This window comes from Notechis scutatus, chromosome 2 (genome assembly GCF_049901735.1).
Source record: "Notechis scutatus isolate UNSWTSFEM ecotype Mainland chromosome 2, rNotScu1.2, whole genome shotgun sequence".
Taxonomy (NCBI): domain Eukaryota; kingdom Metazoa; phylum Chordata; class Lepidosauria; order Squamata; family Elapidae; genus Notechis; species Notechis scutatus.
In genome coordinates this window covers 226129746-226156598 of record NC_142010.1, presented here as the reverse complement: position 1 = coordinate 226156598, position 26853 = coordinate 226129746, and the positions used below count along the sequence as shown (strand labels likewise).

The 26853-nt window shown below is 37.0% G+C and overlaps 1 protein-coding gene across 14 annotated transcripts in view; it reads right to left on the bottom strand.

The window, feature by feature from the left end:
- ARB2A (ARB2 cotranscriptional regulator A) overlaps positions 1 to 24045 on the bottom strand; it is a 219307-nt gene extending 195262 nt beyond the window's left edge. For 5 of the 14 annotated variants that reach the window (XM_087958174.1, XM_087958185.1, XM_087958179.1 and 2 more), the window contains exons 1-6: positions 23940 to 24036; positions 19460 to 19569; positions 13765 to 13866; positions 9748 to 9848; positions 3098 to 3163; positions 328 to 519 (exon numbers count right to left, since the gene is read on the bottom strand). In XM_087958174.1, coding sequence (XP_087814300.1) covers positions 328 to 519; positions 3098 to 3163; positions 9748 to 9848; positions 13765 to 13866; positions 19460 to 19565 — 567 coding nt within the window. In that variant the 5' untranslated portion in view covers positions 19566 to 19569; positions 23940 to 24036. Of the gene's footprint in view, positions 1 to 327; positions 520 to 3097; positions 3164 to 9747; positions 9849 to 13764; positions 13867 to 17282; positions 17442 to 19377; positions 19584 to 23824 lie in introns of those variants that run through there. The other 9 variants (XM_026672399.2, XM_087958187.1, XM_087958181.1 and 6 more) reach the window with 6 other exon arrangements.
- Positions 24046 to 26853: the final 2808 nt, after the last annotated feature.

Genomic DNA, 26853 nt, shown 5'->3' with positions numbered 1-26853 from the left:
TGGCAACTTATGACCATTGCTCTGTCCCAAGGTCATGTGATCCCTTTTGCGACCTTCTGACAAGCAATGTCAATGGAGAATCCAGATTCACTTAACAAACCAGGTTACTAATTTATCTACTGCAGTGATTTACTTAACAACTGTGACAAGAAAGGTTGTAAAATGGGACAAAACTCACTTAACAAATGTCTCATTAACAAAAAAAATTAGGCAAAATTATGGTGGTAAGTTGAGGATTACATGTACACCATTCAGAAACCAAAGCATGACAAACAGTTTGGGATGAGTCGTGTACCTCTGTTTTAGGAAAACCCATAAATATCTTACCTCTATAGCTCTTTTAATATAAGGAATCTGAGTGCCGCTATCCAGATCTTCATTTATAATAAGCCTTCTTGCCCACTGTCCTGCTCTGACAACACCATTGCCTTGAATTAAAATCATCAGTTTATCAGGATTTATCAGTGCATCCTCACTCATAAAGATGAAACTCCTAGGTTCGGTCTCTTCTGCATCTACCTAAAATGAAAACAACATTTAGTGAACAGAAACAATTACACAGGGTAATATAATAAATAGTCACCAGAAGAAAACAGTGGCTCCAACCAGCAATTCATATTGTATTTTTGATTGATATAAAAAATAAATGTCTAAACAATACTGCCTTATCCTAAAAATAAAAAAAGCACACCGTCCTCAATAGCAAACTGTAGACCAAAGCTATCATTATCAGTAGACATCTTTTTATTTGGCTGTTTGATTATCCTCTCTTCAAAGAGCCCAGAATGAAATATTGGAAGTAAGTTAAATTGAGAGAATGGCTAGGTTTACAGATCATGTTTAATAAAATGTAATAGTGGAGGTCACTACTACAATAAAAAGTGTGATAAACAATTTATTAGAAATAGCAATATAAAGTTATGGGTTGGGGGTATAATTTATCTAGAGATCACCAATGGACCTCTATCTTTATGCCTGTATTTACCTACATTGATAATTTGCTGCAGATTCCCAAGGAATGGAGTAAGTTTTTAGTAGTTCCAATCTATAAAGTCAGTAAAACCAACCCAGCTCATTACCTTCCAATAAGCCTTTTGTGAATAAATAATAAATACATGTGAAATGTTTCTACTACAAATTAGCTGACTTGATGAACCAAGAAAGAATATTAGCTGTGGATTAAGCCAGCTTCAGATCATTTTTGTTCAATTGTGAATCAATGTAATACTTTAAATTAGATACATAACAAACAATGTTACTCTCTCCTAGGAAGATGATGGACGAAGAATTATTTTGTGGTGTTTCTTTCCACAGCTACAATAATCAGGTAGCTGGCAGTTGGCTGGTTTTAAAAAGCTGTACTTTCAAAGCAATTTTGTTTTTTACTTATACATTTTTCCATTCCACCACATCTTAGAGGTTTGTGAGCTGATCTTTCTTTCTCTTTCTCTTATCCTCTGCAGATAGTTAAGACTGATGTTTATAGCTTTACATGTTAGAGAGCCAAATAGCAATAGCAAAGCACTTAGACTTATATACCGCTTCACAGTGCCTTACAGCCCTCTCTAAGCAGTTTACAGAGTTAGCCTATTGCCCCCAACAATTTGGGTGCTCATTTTACCCACCTCAGAAGGATGGAAGGTTGAGTCAACCTTGAGCCTGGTGAGATTTCAACTGCCAAACTGCAGGCAGTCAGCAGAAGTAGCCTGCAGTACTGTACTCTAACCACTGCACCACCATGGCTCATAAATATAAAAGTATGAGAGAAATGTTTATTATAAAGATCTATGCATTATAAAATGTTTACTTAATCTATCTGCAAACAAATTAGTAAGTATGTACCAAGGCTTAGACAACCAAGCCTTTACAACTTCAATCTTAATTTCATTTGGAAACATTCCTTCAAGCCAAATTGTCTTCAAAATGTCTTCAAATATCAAATGAAATTTTCACTAAATTATAGCTATAAAAAGGTCGTAGTAGTAGCCCAGTCATACTTTATTGACAAACTAAATTAGCTTTGTGACAGTGTCTCTAGAAATTTTTATTTTCATGATATAAATCTCCTCATTTTTCTTTTAAATGATCATGATACTAGGCACAAATTGTTATGGTCATGATTTCATTTAAAACTTTTTAAAAACTTTAAAAATCAAAGAATAATTATATAAATATCAGACAGGTGCTCAGTCATAAAACCTATTGTCGTATTGTCAAAAACATCTTTTCTTTTCTGCCATAAAATTTGCAACAGTTTCCATCATGAAGCTTCACCTATCTTAGAAAATGAGATAATCCAGTGATCTCAAAAGCCAAACTGTCATGTTGATCACCAGAGAAGCAGATACAAGTTTGGACGAACTGCAGATTTTCTATTCACAACAGTTAATGAAGAATATCCATTACGAATATTTACAGCATAGCATTATTAATTTTATTCCATTCAATGTCAAATTTTACTTCATTCAAAAACTCAACGCTATGTTCTGTCCTCAGAATTTTTTTAATTTAAAGCACATACAACACATTTGGAGCACTGCAAAGCGAATAGGAGATTTGTAGTAATAGTTCTTGCCATCACGAAATCTGCATTAACAGTTGAGTCTTAATCTGGAGACTTATCTGTACAATAGATGCACATTACACCCTGTACACTTTACATCTGGAATAAAGCATTTAACCTTGAAGTCATGCTTCAAAATTAAATATAGCTTGTATTACATGCATGTGTATAAATTCACAGCCTCTTTAACTTGTATTATGTTCCACCCTTTTCCAAACTAAGCTAAAATGAAGCAGCAATTGGAGGCAATAACTGGTTGTATTATATTCCCACCAATATCCAGAACAACTCTTTTTTTAAAATATTAACAAAATAAAGGACTTCTATTTTCCAGTGAGATTCATAAAATTGAGAAAAAATTCAAACCAAATGAGTTCTTTAACATGAGCAATAATAAAATTTCTAAATTGTCATTGTTCAGGAATGGGTTTTTACAAGCCCTCACAAATAAAGTAATAATAAAAAATCATTTCCTTACATTCATTTTTACAATTTAATGTACTTTAAGAAAAAAAATGTATATATTTAACTTACTGGGACATATACTTTTTTCAAATGGCATTCTTCTTCTAATAATTCATATACATATTTAGTGATGATCTACAAGAGAAAAAAGTTGTATAATATTTACAAATAGGTCTTTTTTTGTAAAGTTTTGTAAAAAATTGCAATTGGTTTATCAAGCTACTGTTTAGAAAAATACAATGTATTCTGCAAAGTGAATAGTTTTTTAAATCTTCTAGTTAAGAAGGAAAAAGTTCTGCCTTATAGCCTCAATAAATGTGTCCAGAAATATATATGATCTAGGATTTTGCTTCCTCCTGCTATGTGAATAATTTTGTTAAAAATTAAGGATAAAAAAACATTATCTATTTAATGCATAGTCAATGGCACAAAGAGAACTCTTTGATTAATTTGTTAAAACTATTTCAAACACTTGGCAGTAAGCATAGAACAATTTCTTCGAACAATTTCTTTTTATTGTGGCATATCCAAATCTTGGCCCATGTAAACAAAGAGTAGCAGAAGGGACAAATGTAGGAAAGCCTAGATAAAAAAAAAAGAATCGCATAAAGAAATACTTTAATTATTTCTCTTGCAAAATCATTCCAGATGTTACACTCTTTCAATGGAGAATGAAAACCTAGTAGAGAACTGAACTTTACAATGGGCTGACTACTACTTGAAATATCTTTAACCCAAGATGCCCTTGTTACACTTCATTTGTAAAATATACTAGTCCTGCCTCATGCACAGAAGCAGCTGAGTGATTTTGGGCCAGTCACTGTCTCTTAGTCCAAGGAAGAAGACAAGGGCAAATCTCTTCTGAAAGTGTTGCTGAGAAAATTGCAGGGACTTGTCCATTTAATCATCAGGACTCATGGCTGACTCAAAAGCACAAAAAGAAAACCATAACCCGAAACAGTTTAACAATACATATAAATAAGAATATCTACAACATTCTCATCTGGGACTTTAAGCAGACACAAACCAAAAGCCTCCAGGTTGTAAGATACTAAACCATTTAAACAACTAAAAAAAATAACAATGGAAAAATATTATGTCTTTTTGTTTTAAAATCTAACCATTAAAAAAAAATTGAACCACTTTCACATTCAAATATAAAAGACATTTTATCTAAATTAGTTCCCAAGCAATTATTCTGTCTCAAACACAGAATTGATTCATGTTTTCAGCTGTTAAACCAAAGTGTTTTAATATTTAACATATTAACAATGTGTTGGACCTCTGCCAGACATAGCATACTTCATAAGGCAAAATTGTACAAACTATTCTTGATGCATAATTTTTGATGCATAATTTTTAACTATTTTTTAGTTAAAAATTAAAACTTAACTATTTTTAACTATTATAGGCACAGAGTCAAAACACATCTGTAACATTTGGAATATAAATTATTGGAGGGTCATAGTCTGTGAGGTAGGCAGCCATATAAATCGACTAAAGAAATGTCTGAAGATGATTTATAAAATAAATTCTACAACATTATATATGCAAATATATTCTAACAGGTATTTGGCATTATAATTGCTCCCAATATACACATCACCTTTTCCATGCATAAAACTTTACATTTAAACTTCATACTAACATATTTAACATTAGGATATGTAATATTTCACACTATGCTCTTGTGATAATAGTAACTATAATTGGCTAAATATCTTGTTGTAAGATAATAATTTTATTAAAATGAGAGATCCAGAAATTGTAGATTTTTTCATATGAAAAGTTATTTCATTACTATATTGATATAAAAAAACAAAGGCTTGTGCTGTAAAATTAAGTTTGAAGTGAAGAAAGTTTAAAAATTAACACTTTAATCATGTCATGTATTTTCTGAGATTTAAACAAATTAAGCAAGAAGATATATATAATGAAAATATATACCAACTTTAGATTAATCAAGCAATAGTTTTTTAAAAAAGCATTGTTCCAAATTGTACAATTTTAAAAGATGAAATTCATTCCCTACAGCAGGGATGTCAAATTCAAGGCCCACGGGCCAGATCCAGCCCATAGGGTGCTTAAATCTGGCCCGCGGCGCTGTCCTGGAAATAGCAAAGGACTGGCCTGTAGTGCCTCTGGCAGCCAAAATGGGGCACAGGAGGGACATGTGGATGGCCCTGTGCTCTGTTTTCAGCCTAGACAGCCTCCTGCAGCACCCTGCTAGCCAAAACAGGGTGCAGGAGTAGCACGGGTCACCACCACACCTCATTTTGGCCAGCAGGATACAGCAGAAGGCATCTGTCCGGTCTCCTACCCTGTGCCCAGCCCACAGAGAACTACAATGCTGATCTGGCTCTCAAAGAAATCCAGTTTGACACCTTTGCTCTACAGCTATCCTAGATATGCAATCTCTATTACAGTCAAACTCAAGGTCCACAGGTCGCATCCAGCCCACATGTGGTGCTTAGATCTGGTCCATGGGGCCACCCTGGAAACAGCAGAAGACTGGCTCGCGGTGCCTCTGCCAGTGAAAATGGAGCTCGGTAGGACTGTGCAGTCTTCCTGGGCCCTGTTTTCGCTGGCAGAGGGTTTCAGGAGGTCATCCCGGGTAAAAATGGGGGCCGGGAGGCCATGCTCAATTTTTGCTGGCCGAAGACTAGCAAAACAAACTAAAAACAAAACAAAAGGAGAAATGTTTCCCCTTTTGCATTTGAGTATGCAAGAAGGGACAGGAAAGGAGAAAGGGAAAGAGGAAAGACAAAGAAAAAGAAAAGAAGATGGAAAGAGATCAAGGAAAGAAAAATAAGGAAAGGGGAAGGAAGGAGAATGAAGAGGGAAGGAAAAAGAAGAAAAGGAAGGAAGGAAGGAATGGAGAGGGAGGGGAGATTATAATGAGAATGAGAAAGGGTCTGAGGGAAGTCATGCCTTAGCACTTGGCCACCACAGGTGCCCCTGACATGAGTGATGTTGAGCTGGCGACACCCAGCCTGACCACAGCCAACCTGGCCCCCCAAGGTCAAACACAAATCTGATGTGGCTCTCAATGAAATCAAGTTTGACACCCGTGTTCTATTACTTTCTCTTTAATAAATTGTTTCTACAATCAGTTGTAAGAAAATTTAAAATTCTCTTGGCCCTTGTAGTTTTCTAGTTCTCTGGAACAAAGCATCCTGGATTTTAATCTTCTATTGGAGATTTCAGTTGAAGATTTTTAAATCAACACTCATCACTTAATGAAGCAAACATTTTTCATCCCAAATATGATAAGATGTTAGTATTTGTATCCATACATTTATTTGATAAACGAGTGCTTAGCTACTAATAGCATTTTTGCTGATAGAATAAAATATTTTAATAACTGCTTTGCATCCCGAAATGCTACATTTCTATATAATCATCGAAGTTCTAGTAATATTGGATGCTTGACATAATTGCTTAAGAGGCAGAATCTAGAATCTTAATATCCAGAGAATCTTATCTCTCTGAATATTAAGCTTTCAATATAGTTTCTTGGAGATGTTCAAAGTAAGCAAAAGTTAATATCAATTTTCTCAAAATTTAAAAGTTTAGATTGAATTGTTTTATATCAAGTATAAAATCTAAAACCTAAATCAAGCATTATTAATATGTGTTGTCATTTTAAAGTTATGCTATGACCATTCCAATAGTTTATTTTTATAATTGTTTTATATTTTAATAATTGTTTTATATATGCAATATTTTAATTAATTAATGTATGCCTCCCAGAGTAATTTCTGAGTTTTTGTGATAAATATTCGGTATCACCTTTTCAGTTTGCAATCAAAATTTTTTGTTTATATTAGGACTCATGAAAATATTAAAAGGATCATAGTAGGGGAGCAGAATATAAGATTCTGTTATATGCAAATGATATGTTTTCTAGGACAAAGAGAAATGTCCATTCCTAACTTTATTGTGCTAACATGAGTTTGGACTCCTATTTGATTAGTTTGTAAAGTTAAAAGAAATCAAGTTAAATATAATTATTTATCAGTAATAATTTCAGCATACTTAGGGATTTTGGGGAGTTAGGTTGTGTTCCATCCAGCTCCTTTATTTATTCATTTCTAGATTTTCTCTGCCTCTCTACACCAAAATAGCAGTTATCCCAATACAAGAATTCCCAGAAATCTTACTTAACTAATACATGTCATGTTTCATCTTTGATTGGCATCAAAACTGTGGGTAAAATAAATATGATCAACAAGCATTTAATTCTGAGACTGATCAATAAGATATTCAATGCTTCCTTTGATAGCTTTTTAAAAAATATTCGCTGTTATTACAACTGTCAGCTGGGAATGTGGATTTTATTTTCTGTACTTTTAGCTTTATATTGTTTTCAGCTTTAAAACAGGACATAATGTCAAATAATGGAAGAACTGTGCAAGAGCTCAGAATAGCCTAATTCAAATACTTTTCTCTCCCTTCTTATTTTTCATTCCCCCAATTCCACAACTAGTTCTGTACCATCTGCAGCCAGATGCCTCTGCTCCCAGGCACTCCTAAAGCTATGGAGGCTTCAGCTGCTGCTACTATAGCAAGAGTGCTTTATTTAAATTGTTAATTTTTTTTTATCATGCTACTAAATTATGCTGAATAATCTATAACGTAGTTTGAAACCTGTAGTTTGAAAACCTTTTAGATCATTTGCAGCCTACCATATTGCTAAGATATAAACAAGTCACAGCCAATGCCATGGGAAGTTCAGTACCTAAGGTGAGGGATTTGCTATAAACAATAAATTGGTCAAAACAAGAATCTTTTTAAAAGTAAAGTATAAAGTGCTTTGAATAAAAGTGATCCTGTCCATTCTCCTGAAAAAGATAACTCCATCTGTTCATTCTTGGCACTTTTCCTAATAGGAGGAGAAAAACACTGCATTTTCAAAAATTAATGCTTCTATTACATTTTTAAATCACTTTTATGCTTTAATTGATGGATTATGTTCATCCATCCTTTATTTCCTCCCTCCCCAAATATAGTTAAGATTCAGTTTAATATTTCTCAGCATCTCGATTATCAGGTTTTTATGGAAGCTACAACGAGATAAATGTTGTGTATCCTGTTATGTGTTAGTTGTATCAACAGCAGGAAAAGAGCCAACTTTTTTAGTTGATACTTATAGTCTCCATATTAATGTTCAAACAAGATACATTTTCAGTTTTATTTGAAACTTTATTCTAATTAAAAATAGGGCTGTGTGATTTGATTTGAGGAGTTTGTATACATTCTGGAACTTGCTGCCTGAAGAAGGCTTCTTATTTCTCCCATTACTACTTTCTGAGCCTGCTGACTGAAAGGTTCAATGGCATTCCCTCAGGCACACCCGGCAGAGCTCCTTGAAGAGTCTTCCTACTTCATGACCACATGGACACATTTACAGATGATCTTTCTGCTGTACTAAACTGATGATATCAGAGGTTCTTTATTTCTCACATACTTTCAACACAAGAGCAAAAGAAGAGGTAACATAACCTTTGATCTTTATTACTTACATTCAATATCAGATTTGTTATTTTTAACATCAATGCATACTATCATTGCTCAGTCTGCCACTCCTCTAAACAATAAGAGACTAATGAATGTCTAGCTATGCTAGAGTAGATAGTCTACCTTGTGTCATCCATTACAGATGGTCCTCATTTAATGGCCGCTCATTCAACAAACAGATGAACGTACAATGACATTGAATGAGGGAGACTCAATTAGGTGTCTAATAGAAGCTGTCACAGTAGTACCACAGGCACATGAGCATAACTCAGGCACTTGGTAACTGCTTTTGAATTACAACATTGCAGAATTCTGCAGTTATGTAATCACAATTTGCAATCTTCTTGATCAGCTACCTAACAAGCAAAGTTAGGGAACCTCACTTAACATCCAGCAGTGAATTGCTTAACAACAGCAATTCCAGAATTTTTGTTGCTATGTGGCAGTCATGTGATGTTGCATTTTACGACCATGTCACTTAATGACACAAATTCCAGTCCCATTTAACATTGTTAAGTGAGGACTACCTGTACACAAGACAAAACCTGATGATCACAGTAATGAAAAAGCTTAAAGTTCAATAGAGAAATTTTAACACCTTTTAAAACCATAAGATAATATCACCAAGGTCAATACATTATGCTGGTTTAAATAAGGTTAATATCTTACTAAAATCAGATTTTTATAAATGAAATATATAAATGACAAAGTAAATTACAAGTTACCCAAAATATATCAATATTTACATGAGAAAACAAAATGAAAATAGAATCTAAAACATTATTTAACAAGAATTAAACATTTGTTTGATATTGATAAAATATTAATGAGTTCAAAATCAACACAAAAGGATTAAACATGTTAAAAAACTATGTAACAAATAAATATAGATGGAATTGCCTGCTCCTATTCATACCTGAATTTGCAATAAAAAATTCTGACACAATCACTGCAAGTTTTTGTAGAATACAGAGAACATGACATATTTTTCTTATATTTAGGCATATACATATATATCTCAGTGAATGGTTAGTTTATCCTTAAAGCAATACAATAATTTCTTGATAAATTTATTCTTTGCTTTTAAGGCTAATCAGTACCATGCTATCCTTACAATACTAAGTTTTTTTCCTTTATTTAGCCAAATATAAAACAGGCACACTGTATACATTATTACATTAATTGTAAATAATATATACCTCTCCAAGAGCTTCATAGCGTTTTTGATTCCATCTATGTAAATCTTCTCGGTAGTTAAAAACAAATGGCTCTCCAGTTTTTATATGCCTTAACTGCCCTTCTATAAAGAAAAATAGTAGTGTTAAATTTAAAATACAACTTTCAAAATGATAATTCACTATAAAAACATAATATTTCATGACACAAACATATCCATATTAAGTAGTTAGCTTATGTTCCATAAGAGATCCAGTTTGATTAAGGCACCAGGGTAGAAAGCGCGAGACTGAAACTCAAGTTGCACCTTAGCCACAAAAGCCAGCTAAGTCACTCTCTCTATGTTTATACCACAGTTATGCACTTAGTTATGAGTGTATAACAGATAAAATGACTAAAAACAGATTCTCTCTTCGATCATTCCCTTTACACTTGGCATTGTATAAAGGAGTCAAAACAATGAGTTTTTGAAATATAATTGTGATATTGGACTGCCATTTTAGGTGACATTTTACTCAGAATCATTGGAGTTTTAAAGAGGTTTTATTGGATTTTACAGGGTTTTTGGTATGGTTTTAAACTATCTATCCTCTGATGGGAATGATCTATCTATCTATCTATCTATCTATCTATCTATCTATCTATCTATCTATCTATCTATCTATCTATCTATCTATCTATCTATCTATCTATCGCATACATATATACAGTATATACATATACATACAGCTCCCATCAGAGGATAGATAGTATATGTGTATGTGTGTGTGTGTGCGTGCGCGTACAAGAAATAAATAAAATAATGTAATATTGAACAATTCTACAGTACTCATAAATTTTTACCTATGTATGAATCTTAATAATTAAGGAATTCATTCTAATTTTTCAAATTCATTAATGAATTAATTAACTGTCATTTCAAACACCACATGTGGATCACTAATTATATGCAAATGCTTTTAATACTATTTTCAATAATTAGTAAACATGGATTTGTTATTATTTTTCTCTCATATCCACTTAAGATAGCAAAACACATGCAAAACACCTAAACAAAAACATCACAGTTAACTTACATCCTTCAATCAAATGTGGAACCACATTTGAGAAATCTTAAAATATGGGATCATTAAAATACTGACAAACATTTTTGTGTGATTAGTAACTAAGAGCCAGTTTGGTCCAGAACTTAAGGTACCAGTTCCACCTAGAATCTGGAAGGCTAAAGTTCTACTCCTGCCTTAGACACAAAATTAGTTGGGTGTCCTTCATTCATTCTATCCAGTGGTGGTATTCAAAACCTTTTACTACCGGTTCTGTGGCCGTGGGCGTGGCCATGTGTCTGGGTGGGCGTGGCTTTTTTTGCAGCCCCCACCCATTTTTGGGAGCTTCTTAGACACAGAGGAGCCTCTGGGGGGGCGTTTTTGCTCCCTTAAGGCTCCTCTGGGGCTCTGGAAGGCAAAAATGGAGGGAGAGCTGAGCTCCTCCATTTATTGCCTTCCTGGGCCTCAGCAAGGGGAATCCCGGCACAGCTGATCTTATCTACAGCTGATTATCGGGAGGGAAAAAAAGAAATACCTTAGGTGAATGTCAGCCAGGCGGGCGGGGTGAGCGAGCATTGGGCGGGAAGGCGACCAGGTGGGGGGCGTGGCCAGCCAGAACTTACTGCTGGTTCGGCGACCCACGCCAAATTCTTGCTACCGGTTCACCCGATCCGTTGCGAACCGGCTGAATACCACCACTGATTCTGTCCCAGCTTTAGGAAGGCAATGGAAAACCATTTCCAAAAATCTTGCCAAGAAAATTGTAATTACTAGTTCAGGCGATCACCAGGAGTCTCTCTCAAACACAAAAGTAGTGATTATTTTTCATACAATATGGATTTATTTTGCATAATAATTATTGATGAAAACAGATATAAGAGCAGAATTTACATTCATAGAAATTTGATTGAGTTGTATACAGTTCAATATTTTTGTCTAAACAAATAAATAGATAAAATCATTTCTAGTTTGAAGTGTGTATGTTATGCTATCTCTGGATTTTTGCCTCTTAATATATTAATCAAGCCAAAGTATTCTTTCTTACAGCAGTCTTTTTATTCATTATAAATTTCAATGTATTTACTAACTGCCAATTAAATGTTACACTCCAACTTCACATCCAGTTCCAATATTCCTTCCTTAATGCCAATCATTGTTTCTTCTAGCACAGGGCTGTCAAACTCTTGGCCCATAAGCCGTATGTGTCACGGGCCGGCCACACTCATGCCCTGTTTAGTGAAGGAGAAAAAAGTCCTGATAGATAATGTGACATCACCATGACACTGCGAGTTTTACACTCTTGTTCTAGCACATCTATTTTTTTAATCCCTGCTCAATTTTTGTGTTTATTTTTTAAAGCAGGATACTGAAGTTATTTCTCTCTAAGGAAATCAGAGTGCTCTTTTGAATTGCAGTATATTTTGAAGTGCTCTTAATTTTCATTGAGTCATCATCCACTAGAATTTTTCCCTCCAAATCACAAAACCATGAGTGAGGATATTAAAAATTCTAGTAACAGCCCCAATACGATGACGTAGAATAAAGATTTAGAATATAGCAGTGCCTCTCAAACATAAGGATGATTGAACTTTTAGCCTTTCAACATCTTTCATTAACATTTATGTGTTAGTAGGTTTGAGCAAGCTAATATGCATTATTAAATGGGAAGTCCTAGAACGAGGCAGAAGGGTACTGCTCGAAATGGTTGAATTATTTGTTTCAAATAATTAAAAACTTAACAGCAAGATTTTTTTAATAGTCTCCAATGAAATGCTTTGAGTTACTGAACAGCTAAGCGTTATATTTTTAATTGCTTATGTGTCATGAAGTCACTGTTAATGAAATTCTTCAGGATGAAATTCTGAAATACTTAGAAATAGAAATTCTTCAGGATGATCTGTCACCAATCTGGCTCTTCAGGTCTTCCAACAATGCACCCATTTTCTGATGTAATCGAGTCCATCCGCCGTGTTGATGGTCATCCTCTCCTTCTTTCCCTCCACCTTTCCCAAAGTTGTAGACTTCTTAAGAGAGCTAGGCTTTGCACCATGCACCATATCACCAAATATGGTAATATAAGAAGTCTAGATTAATCTTTCTTATCAGCCATTTATTTTCTTGATCATCTATGGAATTTTCAGGTATCTTATCCAATATTAGCTTTCAAAAATGTCAATACTCTTTCTGTCTTGCTTCTTCTCTTTCTATCTTTTGCTTCTTCATAGTATCACAGGGAAAACCATTGCCTGCATGATTGTGATCTTAGTAGGTTAAACAAATCACAATATATGCATATCTTTTCCAAAGCCTTTATTGCTACTCTACCAAGTAATGCTCTGCAACTTTCACTTTTCTTTTGGTTTATGATTAATAGCCAAATCTAAAAGCCAGACGCTATGTACTAATACATTATGATTGTTGTCAATTCTAAGGGTAGCTTTTATACCTGCTGTCATTGGTTTTATATACTGTATAATCTATTTCTTCACTTTGCTCCTTGACTTTCATTAATAGGGTTTCTAGATCATATGGATAGACAATGTAATTGTAATTGACAATTTAAAGTTATATATATATATATATATATATATATATATATATATATATATATATATATATATATATTTTTTTAAAAATCCTCCATAAAATTGGAAAAGATGACATGTGAAAAGAAGCTAATGTTTTTTATTTTTGGTATTTTGTTAAACTAAAATCTGCAATATCTTTAGGATCGGTTGTTAGGGAATAGTTCACAATGTTATTTCAAGGAAAAAGATTCAGATTTCTCGCCATTGTATATTTACAATTCCTTTTTAATTCATGTATACCAAGAATGTGAACATCTGTACTTTTCTAACCAAGGAAAATGTATTTCAGATTATTGCTTATACTAATTATTTGATACATCTATAAAAGAATAATCAGTACCAAGCTATAAAAGTAAGGTATGGAAAAATATTTATTTCTAAGTGATTTTGTTCTGAAACTATTACTTACTTTCATTAAATGTGTATTCAAATCCTTCAAGAGTATCAGGAAACTCAAGAGGTGGTTCATCTTTTTTCATCAGTTCATCCAAGTCTATTCTAGACAACAAGTCTGGGGGAAAAAAGGTGGGGAAGAAGATAGTCTTTCTGTAGACCTCAAAGTGATTACTTTTAACAAAAATAGTAACTTTAAAAGAATTTATCACAAACATATTCAGCAACTTCCCATATACACAAAACATTTAAGTTTAATAAAACTATAAAAATATTGACAATATATTGTTCCTACAGAGTTCCATCAAGTTATGTTTTTCTTCAGGCTATCAACACTGAAAAAGATTTTGAAGCTGCCAATTCAAATCTCCCAATTTTCTTTTTCAACCCACATTCAATTTTTTGAGGCTACTGAATTATTTTAGAATTGTCCTTCCAACTTTAAAAACGTAATTTGGTATATTTACAAACGCTGGGATTTCCTGAAATATACTACAGTAGTACCAGTATGATTAGTTTTATAGAAAACTGATTTAGTTTCATTTCTATCAAATCTCATGACCAGTCAGAGTTTATTCTTCAAATAAATAACAACACACTAAGATCATCTTTTGCATCTGTATTATTGCAAAAGGAAAAACTGGTCCAACCTGCCAGAAGATGCAGCATTGGGGTGGGAAGACAAGGGAAATGCAGGGCAAAACAGACAAGGAACACAAAACATCCAAGTGCTTTGAATACATTCAACTTGCTGGAGCTGGATGTAATGGATCACAGGGTGCTAAAGAATGTGCCTGAAATAATCTTAAAACCACTGGCACTAATCATTGAGAACTCTAGAGTACAGCAGAAATAGCATAGAACTGGATAAAAACTAACATTATTGCAATCTTTTAAAGAGAGAAAAAAGTGGACCCAGGAAATTACAGACCAATCAGCCTGACATCCATAATTGAGAAAAAAAATCAAGAAAATATTGCAAGTACTTGAAAACAACAACATATTTATTAGAAGCCAGCTTGGTTTGGTTAATAATAGGTCATGTTCAACGTATCACAATACTTCTCCATGGTAATCCACAGAATGCCACTCAGTGGCCCTATTTAGGGTTTACCTGGACAATTCTCAGGAAAAGAAGCCCAGAGGCCCATCTGCAGGGCTATGTGGAAGAATTTTCCATACATCTGGAGGATAAAATCTCTCTTATTCATTCCCAGTTGTATATGAAGCATGGTACAAGTACTGCCCAGGGAGCAGATTTACCTAGTTATCTGGGAACGGTTTGCTTCTGTTGATCTGAGGAAGTGGACAGGTCCTCCAGAATGTAAACAGCACTACCTGTCCATTAGATCCATACTACTCCTATCTGGTTAAGGCCACCCAGGAGGTGTCCTATGGATGTCCAAGTGTTGGTGAATTAATCCTTGTTGGACGGAGTTTTCCTGCTCCTTTTAAAAAGTGTTGTTGTGCCCCCGCTCAAGAAGCCATTGCTGAATCCTATCATTCTGGATAATTTTTGTCTACTCACCTACCTCCCATTTTTGGGGAAGGTGGTGGAGAAGATGCTGACATTGCAACTCCAGAAAATCCTGTAAGAAATAGATTATTTATGCCCTTTATCAGTCAGGTTTCAGGCCAGATATGGAACTGAAACAGCAATGGTCTCACTCATTGATAATCTCTGGCAGGAGAGGACGGATTTAGCGCATCCATCCATGATCTTCATTCATTACCATCAACCATGATATTTCTTTGGGTTGACTTAGGGAGTTGGGCGTGGGTGGCACAGTGATATGCTGGTTTACCTCCTTCCTCTGAGGTTGGCCTCAATCAGTGTTAATAGGGATATCCAGTTCTTGGTCCCACAGGGTTCTGTGTGCTCTACTCCTTTTGAACATCTATGTGAATGTGAAAATGTGGCCACACAGGCAATTTTAGGCACCCTAAGAAGGATCATGTAACACAGTGGTTCCCAAACTTTTTCAGTCCACCGCCCCCCTTGGTGCTACAAACTCATCCTCAGTGCCCCCCACCCAGAGGTGGGATTCAAATGTCTTAACAACTGATTCTGTGGGCATAGCCCAATTTCTGGGCATGGCTTGGTAGTCATGACTGGGTGGGCGTGGTTTGGTGGTCATGAGACTAGGTGGGCGTGGCCAGGTGGCCATGTGACTGGCAAACCAAATATAAGTGGTCCTCACTTAATGGCTGGTTGCTTAGCAAGTGTTCTAATTTATGTCTGACCTCCCCAGTGCTACTTGACCTGTTTTGGGAGTTTTGACAGCCATGCACACACACACACACACACACACACACCCTTCTAACCCTGCTGGAGCAGGTGATTGGACTAGATATCTCATTTACTTTATCCTCCCTCCCTCCCTCCCTCCCTCTCTCTTCCTTCTTTTTTTCTTTCTTTCTCTTTCTTTCTGTCCCTTCCTTCCATCTCCCCTCTTTCTTTGTCTATCCTTTTTCTTCCTTTCTCTCCCCCTTTATCTTTCCCTTTTCTCTTTTCTTTTCCTCTTCTTCTTCTCTCTCTTTTCCTCTTTCTCTCACCCTCCTTCCCTCTATATCCCATTCACTTTCTCCTCCCTCCCTCCCTCCCTCCCTTTCTTTCTTCTCTTTCCTTCCTTCCTTTCCCTTTCTCTCCCTCCCTCCCTCCATATCCCATTCACTTTTTCCTCCCTCCCTCTTTCTTTTCTCTCTCATTCCCTCTCTCTCTTCTCTCTCTCTTTCTTTCTGTTCCCTTCTTTCCCACCCCCTTTGTCTATCCCTTTTCTTCCTTTTTCTTCCTTTCTCTTTCCCTTTTTCTTTATTTACTTTCTTGTCTGTTTCTTCTCTCTTTCGCTCTCTTTCTCTCTCTCTTTCCCTCTCTCGTAACACTTCTACTCTATGAGTTGTATTGGATGCCAGTTTGCTTCTGGATCCAATTCAAAGGTTGTGACTTATAAAGCTCTACATGACATGGAGCCAGCTATCTATAAAGCTGTCTTTGTTCCATTACATTAGCCATCTCAAATGGTGAGGCTGGGAAGATATGTTGCAGGACCTGTCAAAGAACTCTGGGCTGTTCAGAAATTTTAAAAATAAATAATCTCTTTGGATTAGTGTAATGAGATTAGTAAACCAAGAAACTACTATGGATGTAATACACCTAAGCTTCACAACTTCAGTAAGGGTTGAGATAGGATTAGGCCACAGCCTCTTAATAAAATGGAATAATGGTCCTATTACCAGGTGGATTCACCGTTGGTTAAACAATCATGCATAATACATGCTCCTTAATGGATTTATACGTACATGGAAAGATTTCATCTTAGGCTCACTGCTCTTCAACATTTTTATGACTTAGAATAAAAAATAGGAGGGATACTCAGCAAATCTGCAGAGAACACCTCACACTCAGGGTTCAAAAAGGTCTTGATAGACTTGAATAATGTATCCTATTCAACAAAATCCTATCCAATCGTGATAAATGTGAAGTTTTGCATTCAACTAGATTTTTAAAAAGTATAAATATAGAACAGACATCACCTGGCTTCTCAATAGTACTTGTTAAGAGGGTTTCAACAGGTTAAGGAGGAGTTAGCACTGTGCTGTATCTGTCCAAGGAGCAAGTGCAGTCTTGGGCTGAATCAACAGTGAAGAGCAACGAAGTGTGCTCTTGAATGTGAAGTTCTTGGAAGATAAATTCTATGAAGAAGGATTAAAATAACTAATAGCAAAGAAGGGTAAGGGAAAACATGATATCAGTTTTCCAATTCTTTAAATGCTATCACAGGGAAGGGAGTTTGGATTTATTCTCCGTATACAAAAAACAAGTTATGGTAGCTTTACAGAGAGCTAAGGGATTTGTTGATTGTGAGAGCTCTAAAGCAACATAATAACCAGACACCTGAAGCTGTTGGTGCTCCCTAACTGGAGATTGTCAAACAAAGGTTAAACAATGATTTGACTAGAATGTTTGAGGCGTCCTATTTTGGCAGAAGGCTGGACTAGAATACTTCCAAAATCCCTTCTGACCTGATGAATCTACGACTAATAACAGCAACAAAAGATACTTCAACATTAAAGGTAAAGAAAAAGGTTTCCCTTGTCTAGTCATATCCAACTCTAGGGGGCAGTGCTCATATCCGTTTCTTAGCTGAGGAAGCCAGCATTGTCCAAAGACCCTTCTATGGTCATGTAGCCAGCATGACTAGATGCTGGCCACATGATGAAACATTATCTTCCCAACGAAGTGGTACTTATTTATCTACTTGCATTTGTATACTTTTGAACTGCTAGGTTTGCAGGAGCCAGGGCAAAAATCTTTAACTTTTGTATTTTTATTATTTTCCAAATGATCTCAGAAGAGCTTTCTTTTACCCTGAAAATTTAAATTTGAACTGCTTTAAGATACATTACTTTTCTTTACATACACACATCTTTAAGTACAGTATGTGTTTACAGACTAATTTTATCCCAACTTAACACCTACTGACCAGGAAAAGAATCACAGATTTTCTTCTATGGCCATTAGGAGAAGGAGAATACTCTCCTTCAAAAACTATATTGTGATGCTTATCTTTTTAATTTGCAAGTCACCCACAGTAATTTTGGAGATGAGAAATGTGTTTTCCTAAATGGGTAAACCACTAAGTATATTTGAATTATCCTTAGAACGGTATTCAAACAAATCTATGTAAATATTTACCACCTAACTTCAATTTTATACATACATGAATGCATGCATGCATACATACATACATACATACATACATATTCTCTTTCTGAAAAAAACATAGATAAGCAGTAATCAGGCAAATCCATTGCAATAATAACAATAATACATGAGCCAGAACTTGCACCTAAATTGACTGAGGGAAAGTGCAGAAGACAGCACTATAAGAGTGAGGAAATTCAATTGCCCTGCCTCCTACAGAGTGAAAATGTCTGAAGCTATCAGGTGAATATTGCCTCCAAGAAGCATATTGATTATATTTGTGTTCTGTCAGTTTTCTACATAATTCAGGATAGTATACACAGGTTGACCGTTTATATGGTATTCTATTTCTGAAGTCTAAAAACAGCATATAAAATGGGATATAGTATCCCATTTTATGTTCAGAGTAAGAAAAACAGGCATGTTGAAGAGAGTTCAGCAGGGATTCAAAACTGTATCAGATTAAAAAATAAAGAAATCTAAAAGTGAACCAAATAAGCAACAATTCCTCCCAGTACACACACACAGACACACACACAGAAATCTAATTCAACCAGGCTGCCATGGTGGAATTTTGTATGTCCTTCCACTGAAATAATTTTGAAATTATTATAATACATTAATTCATCAACTTTTGCAAACAATTAAGGTCTGTTTGTTTACTCTTTAAAGCTCTTGCCGCACACTACTTTGTTCCTTCTGTGTGTTGACTAATATGCATAAGTTGTAGCATTTTTCTTTCCATAATAAGATTTTTGCCATCAACGAGATCCAATTGGCATGTCTATCATAGCTAACAGCAATCCTGTTGCATGCTGATATATCTTTTTTGGAAGCAAAGAACAAAAAATTCTGGATTATGGATATATGTAAGAGATTTATTGCAGCCAAGAAATGTGGGTTGTATCATTTGTACTTGCTCACCTGTTTTACTAACCACAAAATTATAGTTCATCAGAACACAGTCTACGGAGTGCCTATGGAGAAGTTCCAAATTAATTTGTACCCTTTAATGCTGTAGTCTTCTCTTTCTCATCAGGACCTCCTTGTTGGAGTTGCGCCATATTTATCCAAACTCTCAGCAAGCTTAAGGCAATGATGAAAACATGCATCAATCTGGAGGTGATAAGCTGAAAAATAATAATAAATTGGAATGCTAAGTTTATTTTCCCAAAATATCCTGACTAGAAAAAATCATTACAGAAATCAAAGTTTTTTTAAATCATTATAATCTGAAAAAAGGTGCTAGAATGGAAGTGTTGGTCAATAAACAAATAAATAATATGACTCCAGAAAGTCTGCTGGTAGCCAAGTAGTAAGACAGGACTTCCCTCACACCCTCCCTCTCATTACAATCTCCTGCCTGCCTGCCTGCCTTTCCCTTCCTTCTTTTCCCTTCCCTCTTCCCTCTTCATTCTCCGTTCTTCTTTTCAACATTTGTCATAAAACGTATCTCATAGGATATAATTCTAGATATCCTCCCTAACAATAATTCTTAATTTAAGGGATTTTGCACTTTCTTTTCCATTCCAAATTTGATTTGCAGATATACTTAGTTGCCTTTGCTCTCCATCTTTGCCAAAACTTTTGGCAGTTTTTTCAACTAAATCAGTAACAGTCAGCATGAATTTTTATCCCATTCCCCAAAATTCTCTGTCTTTGGTCATCTGTCTTCATTTCTTAAGCATATAATTAATTTTTAAAGAACCTCTTAATCAAATAAGATGGTCATATAATATACTAGAAGTAACACAGAAATAATTATTAATCTGTAATCTAGTATTTAGAGCTTGAGGGTCTATTATGATTGGGATGACAACAGCTTCAAGTTTTGCAAACTCACTTTTCATATTTTTGTGAATTTAAAGCGGAGCAGCATGCTCCGTCCCATAATTGGGTAGTCCAGGTTGCCCTGATAAAAAACTTCCCATATTTCTCACGTAAATAATTTATTATTTTTACAGTCTACAACTTACTACTTAAAAAAATATTCATCATTGTAATTTGCCTGTCTCTGTAGTCTCTTTTGCTGATATATCAGATTAAATCTGCTTGATTCTCAATCACTTTTAAGTCCACGGATCTGCAGTGCTTATTGTCAAATATCTTTTCCTGGTACATCAAGATTATCTTCTTCCTCCCCCAAATTCAACATGCATTCATACTAATAGAAAACTATCAACAGGAAGGATGAAGATTAAAAGAACAAATTAGATAACGATACTCTTTGAGAACAGCACCTACCCACCCACAGAACTTGCCAGCACCTCAGCACCCACCTACAGTCCTTGCTGGCCTAGTTTCACCCTGTAGTACCCATCTGAAGTCCTCACTAGCCCACCTACATGTAGCATCACCTGTAGGAGCCCGCACACTGCATTCCTAACCTAGGACTCCTACTAGCAACCTCACAAGGTAAACCAGGCAGGAAACAGAAACAGAAGCTAATTCTACTTTATTCTAAAGCTACATTAATAGAATCTTGCAAGTCTGAAAGTACAATTCTCCCACCATCACCTTTATAGCCTGAGAAAATCTTGCTCTGCCCATTATGCAGTTGTGGGCTATGCTGCCTCTTATCTGACTGTTCCTAGGCAGCATTCTTTGCTCCATCTCCCAAGGTCATTCCCAAAGACCATTATACCTCTTGCTTCTTAACAACCCCGTAGTCCTAACATTATGATGGTAACTGGGACTGGTGGGATTGCTATCGCTAAGCAATGTGGACATACGACATTGCACTTCACAAACACATTACTTAGTAATAATCTAGGTCCCAATTGTTGTGATAACCGAAGGACTACCTTTAAAAAGATGCACACAATTTCATGATTTAATATTGAATAGATATGTCACCATAAGAAGAGTCAAAATCTTTGCAAGAAACTTGGCATTGAAATATCAATAAAGATGCACCCTGCTATTTATATGTAGATCTATGTAGGGTTACTTTCTATTACACCTTGTACTTTGTGGCATTATAAGAAAATAGAAAGACTGCACGAACTGCACCTTGCAAAGTTTTATTTTTTCCCATTATAACACTGGGAATCAGTGTAACAGACTTTTCCCTAGTTTCTCTGGGAACCGTGGAACAGATAGAACATCAGATGGGCTTCTTGAAAGAGTTAGCAATAAAGATGAAACTGCAGAATAGTTATGTTAACTTTCATCGTGACACTATTACTGTACTATAAAAAAAATCATAAAAGCTTCTCCCCAATATCTAATTAATATTACCAATGCTTCATGGGAAAAGGCATTAACATTTATACATCAGCATTTTGTTTCCTTATTTTGCTTTGTTACATTTTACGCTTTTATTTATTTTTATATATTTTACACTGTTACATTGTTGTGTCCTCTTGTTACAACAACACATATACAGGTAGTCTTCGACTTATGAGCCCAACATTTTTGTTGTTAAGCAACAGTTATTAAGTAAATTTTGCCCCATTTTATAACCTTTCTTGACACAGCTATTAAATGAATCACTGCAGTTGTTAAGTTAATAATATGGTTCTAAAGTGAATCTGTGATCTGTTATCACCACAGATGCTGAAAGTAATGTCTGGGTTCACAAGAATACAGTCCAATAACTTTGAAGGATGCCAGGCTGGAGAAGAATGCACTAGGTAAAATGATCATGTGACATTATAGAATGGACTGTTCTTTGTTCTCTATTGTCATATTGAAGAAAAAAAGCATAATCCAATAGTTATCAATGATGCACCCAACCCTATGTTTCACTGTTCAAGAAGAGCTATAGTGTTTTTTTTTACAAGGTGGACATTCTAGTTCAGTTTTCACAATCTACTTTTAGAATACGGTCAGTCAACCAGACTGCATTTTTTGTGAATCCCAACAATTAGATTAAGTAAATAATGGTAAACAGATCTCAGATAGAATCCTGCAGAATCACAACTGGTTTCCATAGCAACTGCATTGATATTAGTGCAGAAGATCATTACCCTACTTTTAATTACTATTTTGCAAGTTGCATTAGGAACAGAACACTTTATTACACCACCATTAATATACGTTGGCGAATATGACCTCTCAGTGAGGAACTCTGGGGAATCTACTAAAAAAAAACCCATGAGTGAACCTTGTTAGTGACTGAACACAAGGTGCTATTGTTATATGCAGTGTGCAGCAGCAGCCAAAAAAGCTAATGCAAGCCTAAGTTGTATTAACAGAGGGATACAATCAAGATCAAGGGAGGTACTAATACCACTCTATAAAGCCTTAGTAAGACCACACCGAGAGTACTGCATCCAGTTTTGTTCACCACATTATAAAAAAGATGTTGAGACTCTAGAAAAAGTACAGAGAAGAAGAACTAGGATGATGAGGGGACTGGAGACTAAAACATATGAAGAATGGTTACAGGAACTGGGCCTGGCTAGTCTAGTGAAGAGAAGGACCAGGGGAAACATGATAGCAGTCTTCCGATATTTGAGGGGCTGCCACAGGGAGGAAGGGGTCAAGCTATTTTCTAAAGCGCCTGTAGGCCAGACAAGGAATAATGGATGGAAACTGAACAAGGAGAGATTTCACCTGGAAATAAGGAGAAACTTTCTGACAGAGCAATCAACCAATGGAACAGCTTGCCCTTGGAAGTTGTGGGAGCGCCATCACTTGAGACTTTCAAGAAGAGATTGGACTGCCATCTGTCAGAAATGGTGTAGGGTCTCCCGCTTGGGCGGGGGGTTGGACTAGATGACCTACAAGGTCCCTTCTAACTCTGATTATCTGTTAAATCTGTTATTATTCTGCGGGGAAATCCGGATCGTTGTCATTCTGGCACTTTTAAAACCTCCAGTTCGGGCTCAAACACAAACGCCTGCCCGTGTTGAGTACAACAAAACTGATCAGACACCCCAATCCAGGTACGCAGCTTTTTTCTTTTCTTTTTCCTTTTCCTTTCTTTCGTTCAAGCCGAGTCATCTCTTAAGGGCCTGATTTTGGGACACTCCTGGGAGGCCAGGTTCGATCTCTCAAGAGACCCAGAAAAAGCATCTCGAAAACGCGCGCCACTAGAGTGGGAAGGACAAGCAAATTCCTGCGATTCTCGAGGATACGCCCGCTTGTACTTCCCGTTTGTGACAGGCGACACCTCCCCCCCCCCCAAAAAAAGGGACACGGGGACGCCCCCGCCCCAGGGGCTTTCTCCTCCTCTCCTCGGCAGGTAACCATCGCCGCGCCCGTCGATAGCGCCGGCAGAGGAGACGAAAGGGAGGGAAAGCGAAATTCTCCGCGGAGCCCTCCGCTTCCCTGGCACGTTTTAAGGCCAAGGACGCAGAGCAGAAGTGGAGGGAAGGTTCCTTCTCCTGCGCCGCCCGTCCCTCCTCACGCTCAACCCGCACACCTGAGGAGGGGGTGCGGGTGGGTCGAGAGAGCTTGACATCGCCCGATCGGAGGGGTTAAAGGGCCCTGCCTGCCGTCGGCGTACGCAAAAAGCAAAGCGCAGCGGCTACACGTACCTGCAGTTCCGGGAAAGGGGGCGGGGCAAAAACTGTTACCGAGAGACGCACCGCCGCTTCTCCTCGTTACTGTTTGGCTTTGGCTTATCCCGCCTTTTCCGTTCCTTCCCTCCCCCAAAAATGTCGAACCCCGGTTCCGGTTCCGGTGACGCGAACGGAGCACAAGCCGGAGAGTTCGCGCTTTCCCCTCCCTCCCCCCTCAATTGGAAAGTGCGGGGATGCGGCTTAAAAATGCTCAGCGTCCCCCGCGGGTCTTCCCGCGCAGAATCCTGCTCTGGGGGGCGAGGGCTGAGTAGTGTTTGAAGGTTATGCGTGTTTTCTGAGACACCCCCCCCATCATTAAATTCGGTACCCCAGAAAAAAAGTGACTGACAGCTGGCTAGAACTGATGCATCAGGGATCGGAAGTACTTTCCTTTTGGCTGAGTTTACGCGGCGTGCAAAATCTTGGGGAATCTAGACTGCAGAAACACGGTCAACCGCTAGGCGGCAGTGAAATGGCAAAGAAAGACCTGGGTTTTTTTTTATTTTTCTTACTGCCGTCTGGCGGTCAGCCGCTTTTTTGCAGCCGAGATCTGATAGACTTAGCTGAAACAAATCCTAGTTTGCCTAGCCGTGGCTTATTGACTAGTCATACTTGCAAATCAGAACACAGCGTAAAGTGAAGCTGGCAAGTGGACTCTGTGATTGTTGGCGAGTCCAGAAAGAACTAGGAATGAAAAATGCTGAGTTCGGAGATGAAACTTCAGATTGTGTGGAGCCACAAGTTCTTTCTCCATTCCTGCTTAACATCTGCTTGACTGAGGGGTGAAGTCCTTTGAAGGCATGGTGTGAGCTGCACAATCTAGAGTCTTCTGGACTTTATGAGCAGATGGCAGTTGTGACTAGATAGTCTTTGCCCTTTGCATGACTTCAAATTGTGCACCAGTTGCATCCATTTCTAGATCTGGAAGCCCTACGCTCAGTAACTAAGTCCCTGGTCACCTCTCACATGGATTACACTTCTGCCCTTGAAGAACATCAAGAAGCTTCAGCTGGTACAAACTATTAGTGGCATGGGCATTTATATGTGCCTGTATATCAGCACACATGACACCTCTATTCTGCAAGCTACTTTGGTTATCAGTTTGCTTCCAGGTTCAATTCAAGATGCTGGTAATGATCTGCAAAGCCCTACATGTCATGAGCTGGGTTATGAGGGACTGCCCCTCTCCAATCACGTCCCTTCTGGAAGGGCATGTGGGTCCTATCCACAAAGGAATATCATATGACAGGACCCAGGAGAAGTCTTCAGCCATTGCACCTGCTCTTTGGAATATCATTCACCCTGAAGTCAGATTGGTCCCAAACCTGCTGGCCTTCCCAAGATTCTGAAGACATGACTTTGCCATTTGACTGGAGATCTGGTAATCTAACTATGGAGGCTGCAAAGAAAATTTTCTAAGAAAATTTGTTAAAGGTCATTAGCCTGGTGTGGCTTTGCCAAAATAGGATTTGAGATGGAAAGGTATATTAATATCTATTTATGTATGTATAAGTAAAAGAAATCCCCGCTGGATGCAAGATGAGAGGCTTCTTCAAAGGGAAAAATCACTATATATTGTTCATATATATTGGGTTTGGAATGTGTTCTACCATTGGTCAGCATAATTTAATTCGTCTGTGACAATGGTGGTTAACCTTTTTGGGCTCCTGTGCTGATAATTGCGTGCGCACTTGTGCGCTCATGCTCACGTGCCATCACCCAGAAGGCAATGCGTGCGCCTCCCCATGCCCCCTGCATATGCGTATATGACCCATACGACCTCACTGTGTGCTTTTGCACATGCAAGCGTAACCCATGCGACCATGCTGCATGCTTCTGTGCATGTACACGACGCCCCCATTTGCTGTGTGCTGCACAGACATGCATATCTCTCATGCGCCACCATGCTGCCACGCATGTGTGCCAGATACCCGACAATCAGTTGGTGGGTGGGCGGTGTGTGCGCAGTAGACCTTTTCTGGGCGAGGGCTCGTGTGCCGGCAGTAATGGCTCTGTGTGCCACTTCCAGCACGCATGCCATAGGTTCCCCACCACGAGTCTGTGATATAGTGTGCTTGCTCAGTAACTTTATATGTAGTTCATATCATCCCATATTATTAGCATGATCTTGCTAATGACCAATTACATTCAGTAGGTTTCAGTTTTCAGATGCTTAAAGTTCAACTCTGGGTAATTCTTGTCTCTGGGCAGTTTGGACCAGTTTTTAATCAGAATTTTATATTCTTGCCTGTTACTTCAAAAAACTAGAAACATTAATCAAAGGCACTCCTTGTTACTGAAAAGAGTTACTCAAAAAGGCACTTCTTTCCTGCTCCCATCAAATTGAGTCTGCTCTTCTACAGATTATGTTTTTATGGCTTTAAGTGGTTTTCATTTGGGAAGTTTCATCCTCCTGGCTAATGGATCTGTATATTGTTTTGTGCACATCCTGTTTCATATTATCTTAGCCTGGAAAGTCTTCAGAGCGCTGTGGGAGTACAGGTTCACTTCTGTAGGGAACATTCATTATAAATAAACCTTGAGAATATGATGTGTGTGCAATTTCTGAGGGACTTCAAAAAAGTATACTCAACTCTCAAATAACACAAAATAGAACAACCACCTTGTTTAAGTACTTGGGTTTTGTGCTTCAGATTCAGAGAATTGATACTTTTATATTGGATATTATCTCAATGCTCAAGAGATTTCAGGAGGATTTTGGTCTTTTTATCTAGAAACCTCTAGTATATGCCACTGCTTTGAAACTTTTTGAACCTAAAAAAACTGCTACAGTTCCTATACAGAACTGTAATTTCCATTGCTAAGTGGCATACTCATGGGACATCGCTGTTTATTAAAGTATTTTTAGTCATGGAAATCCCTGTCACAA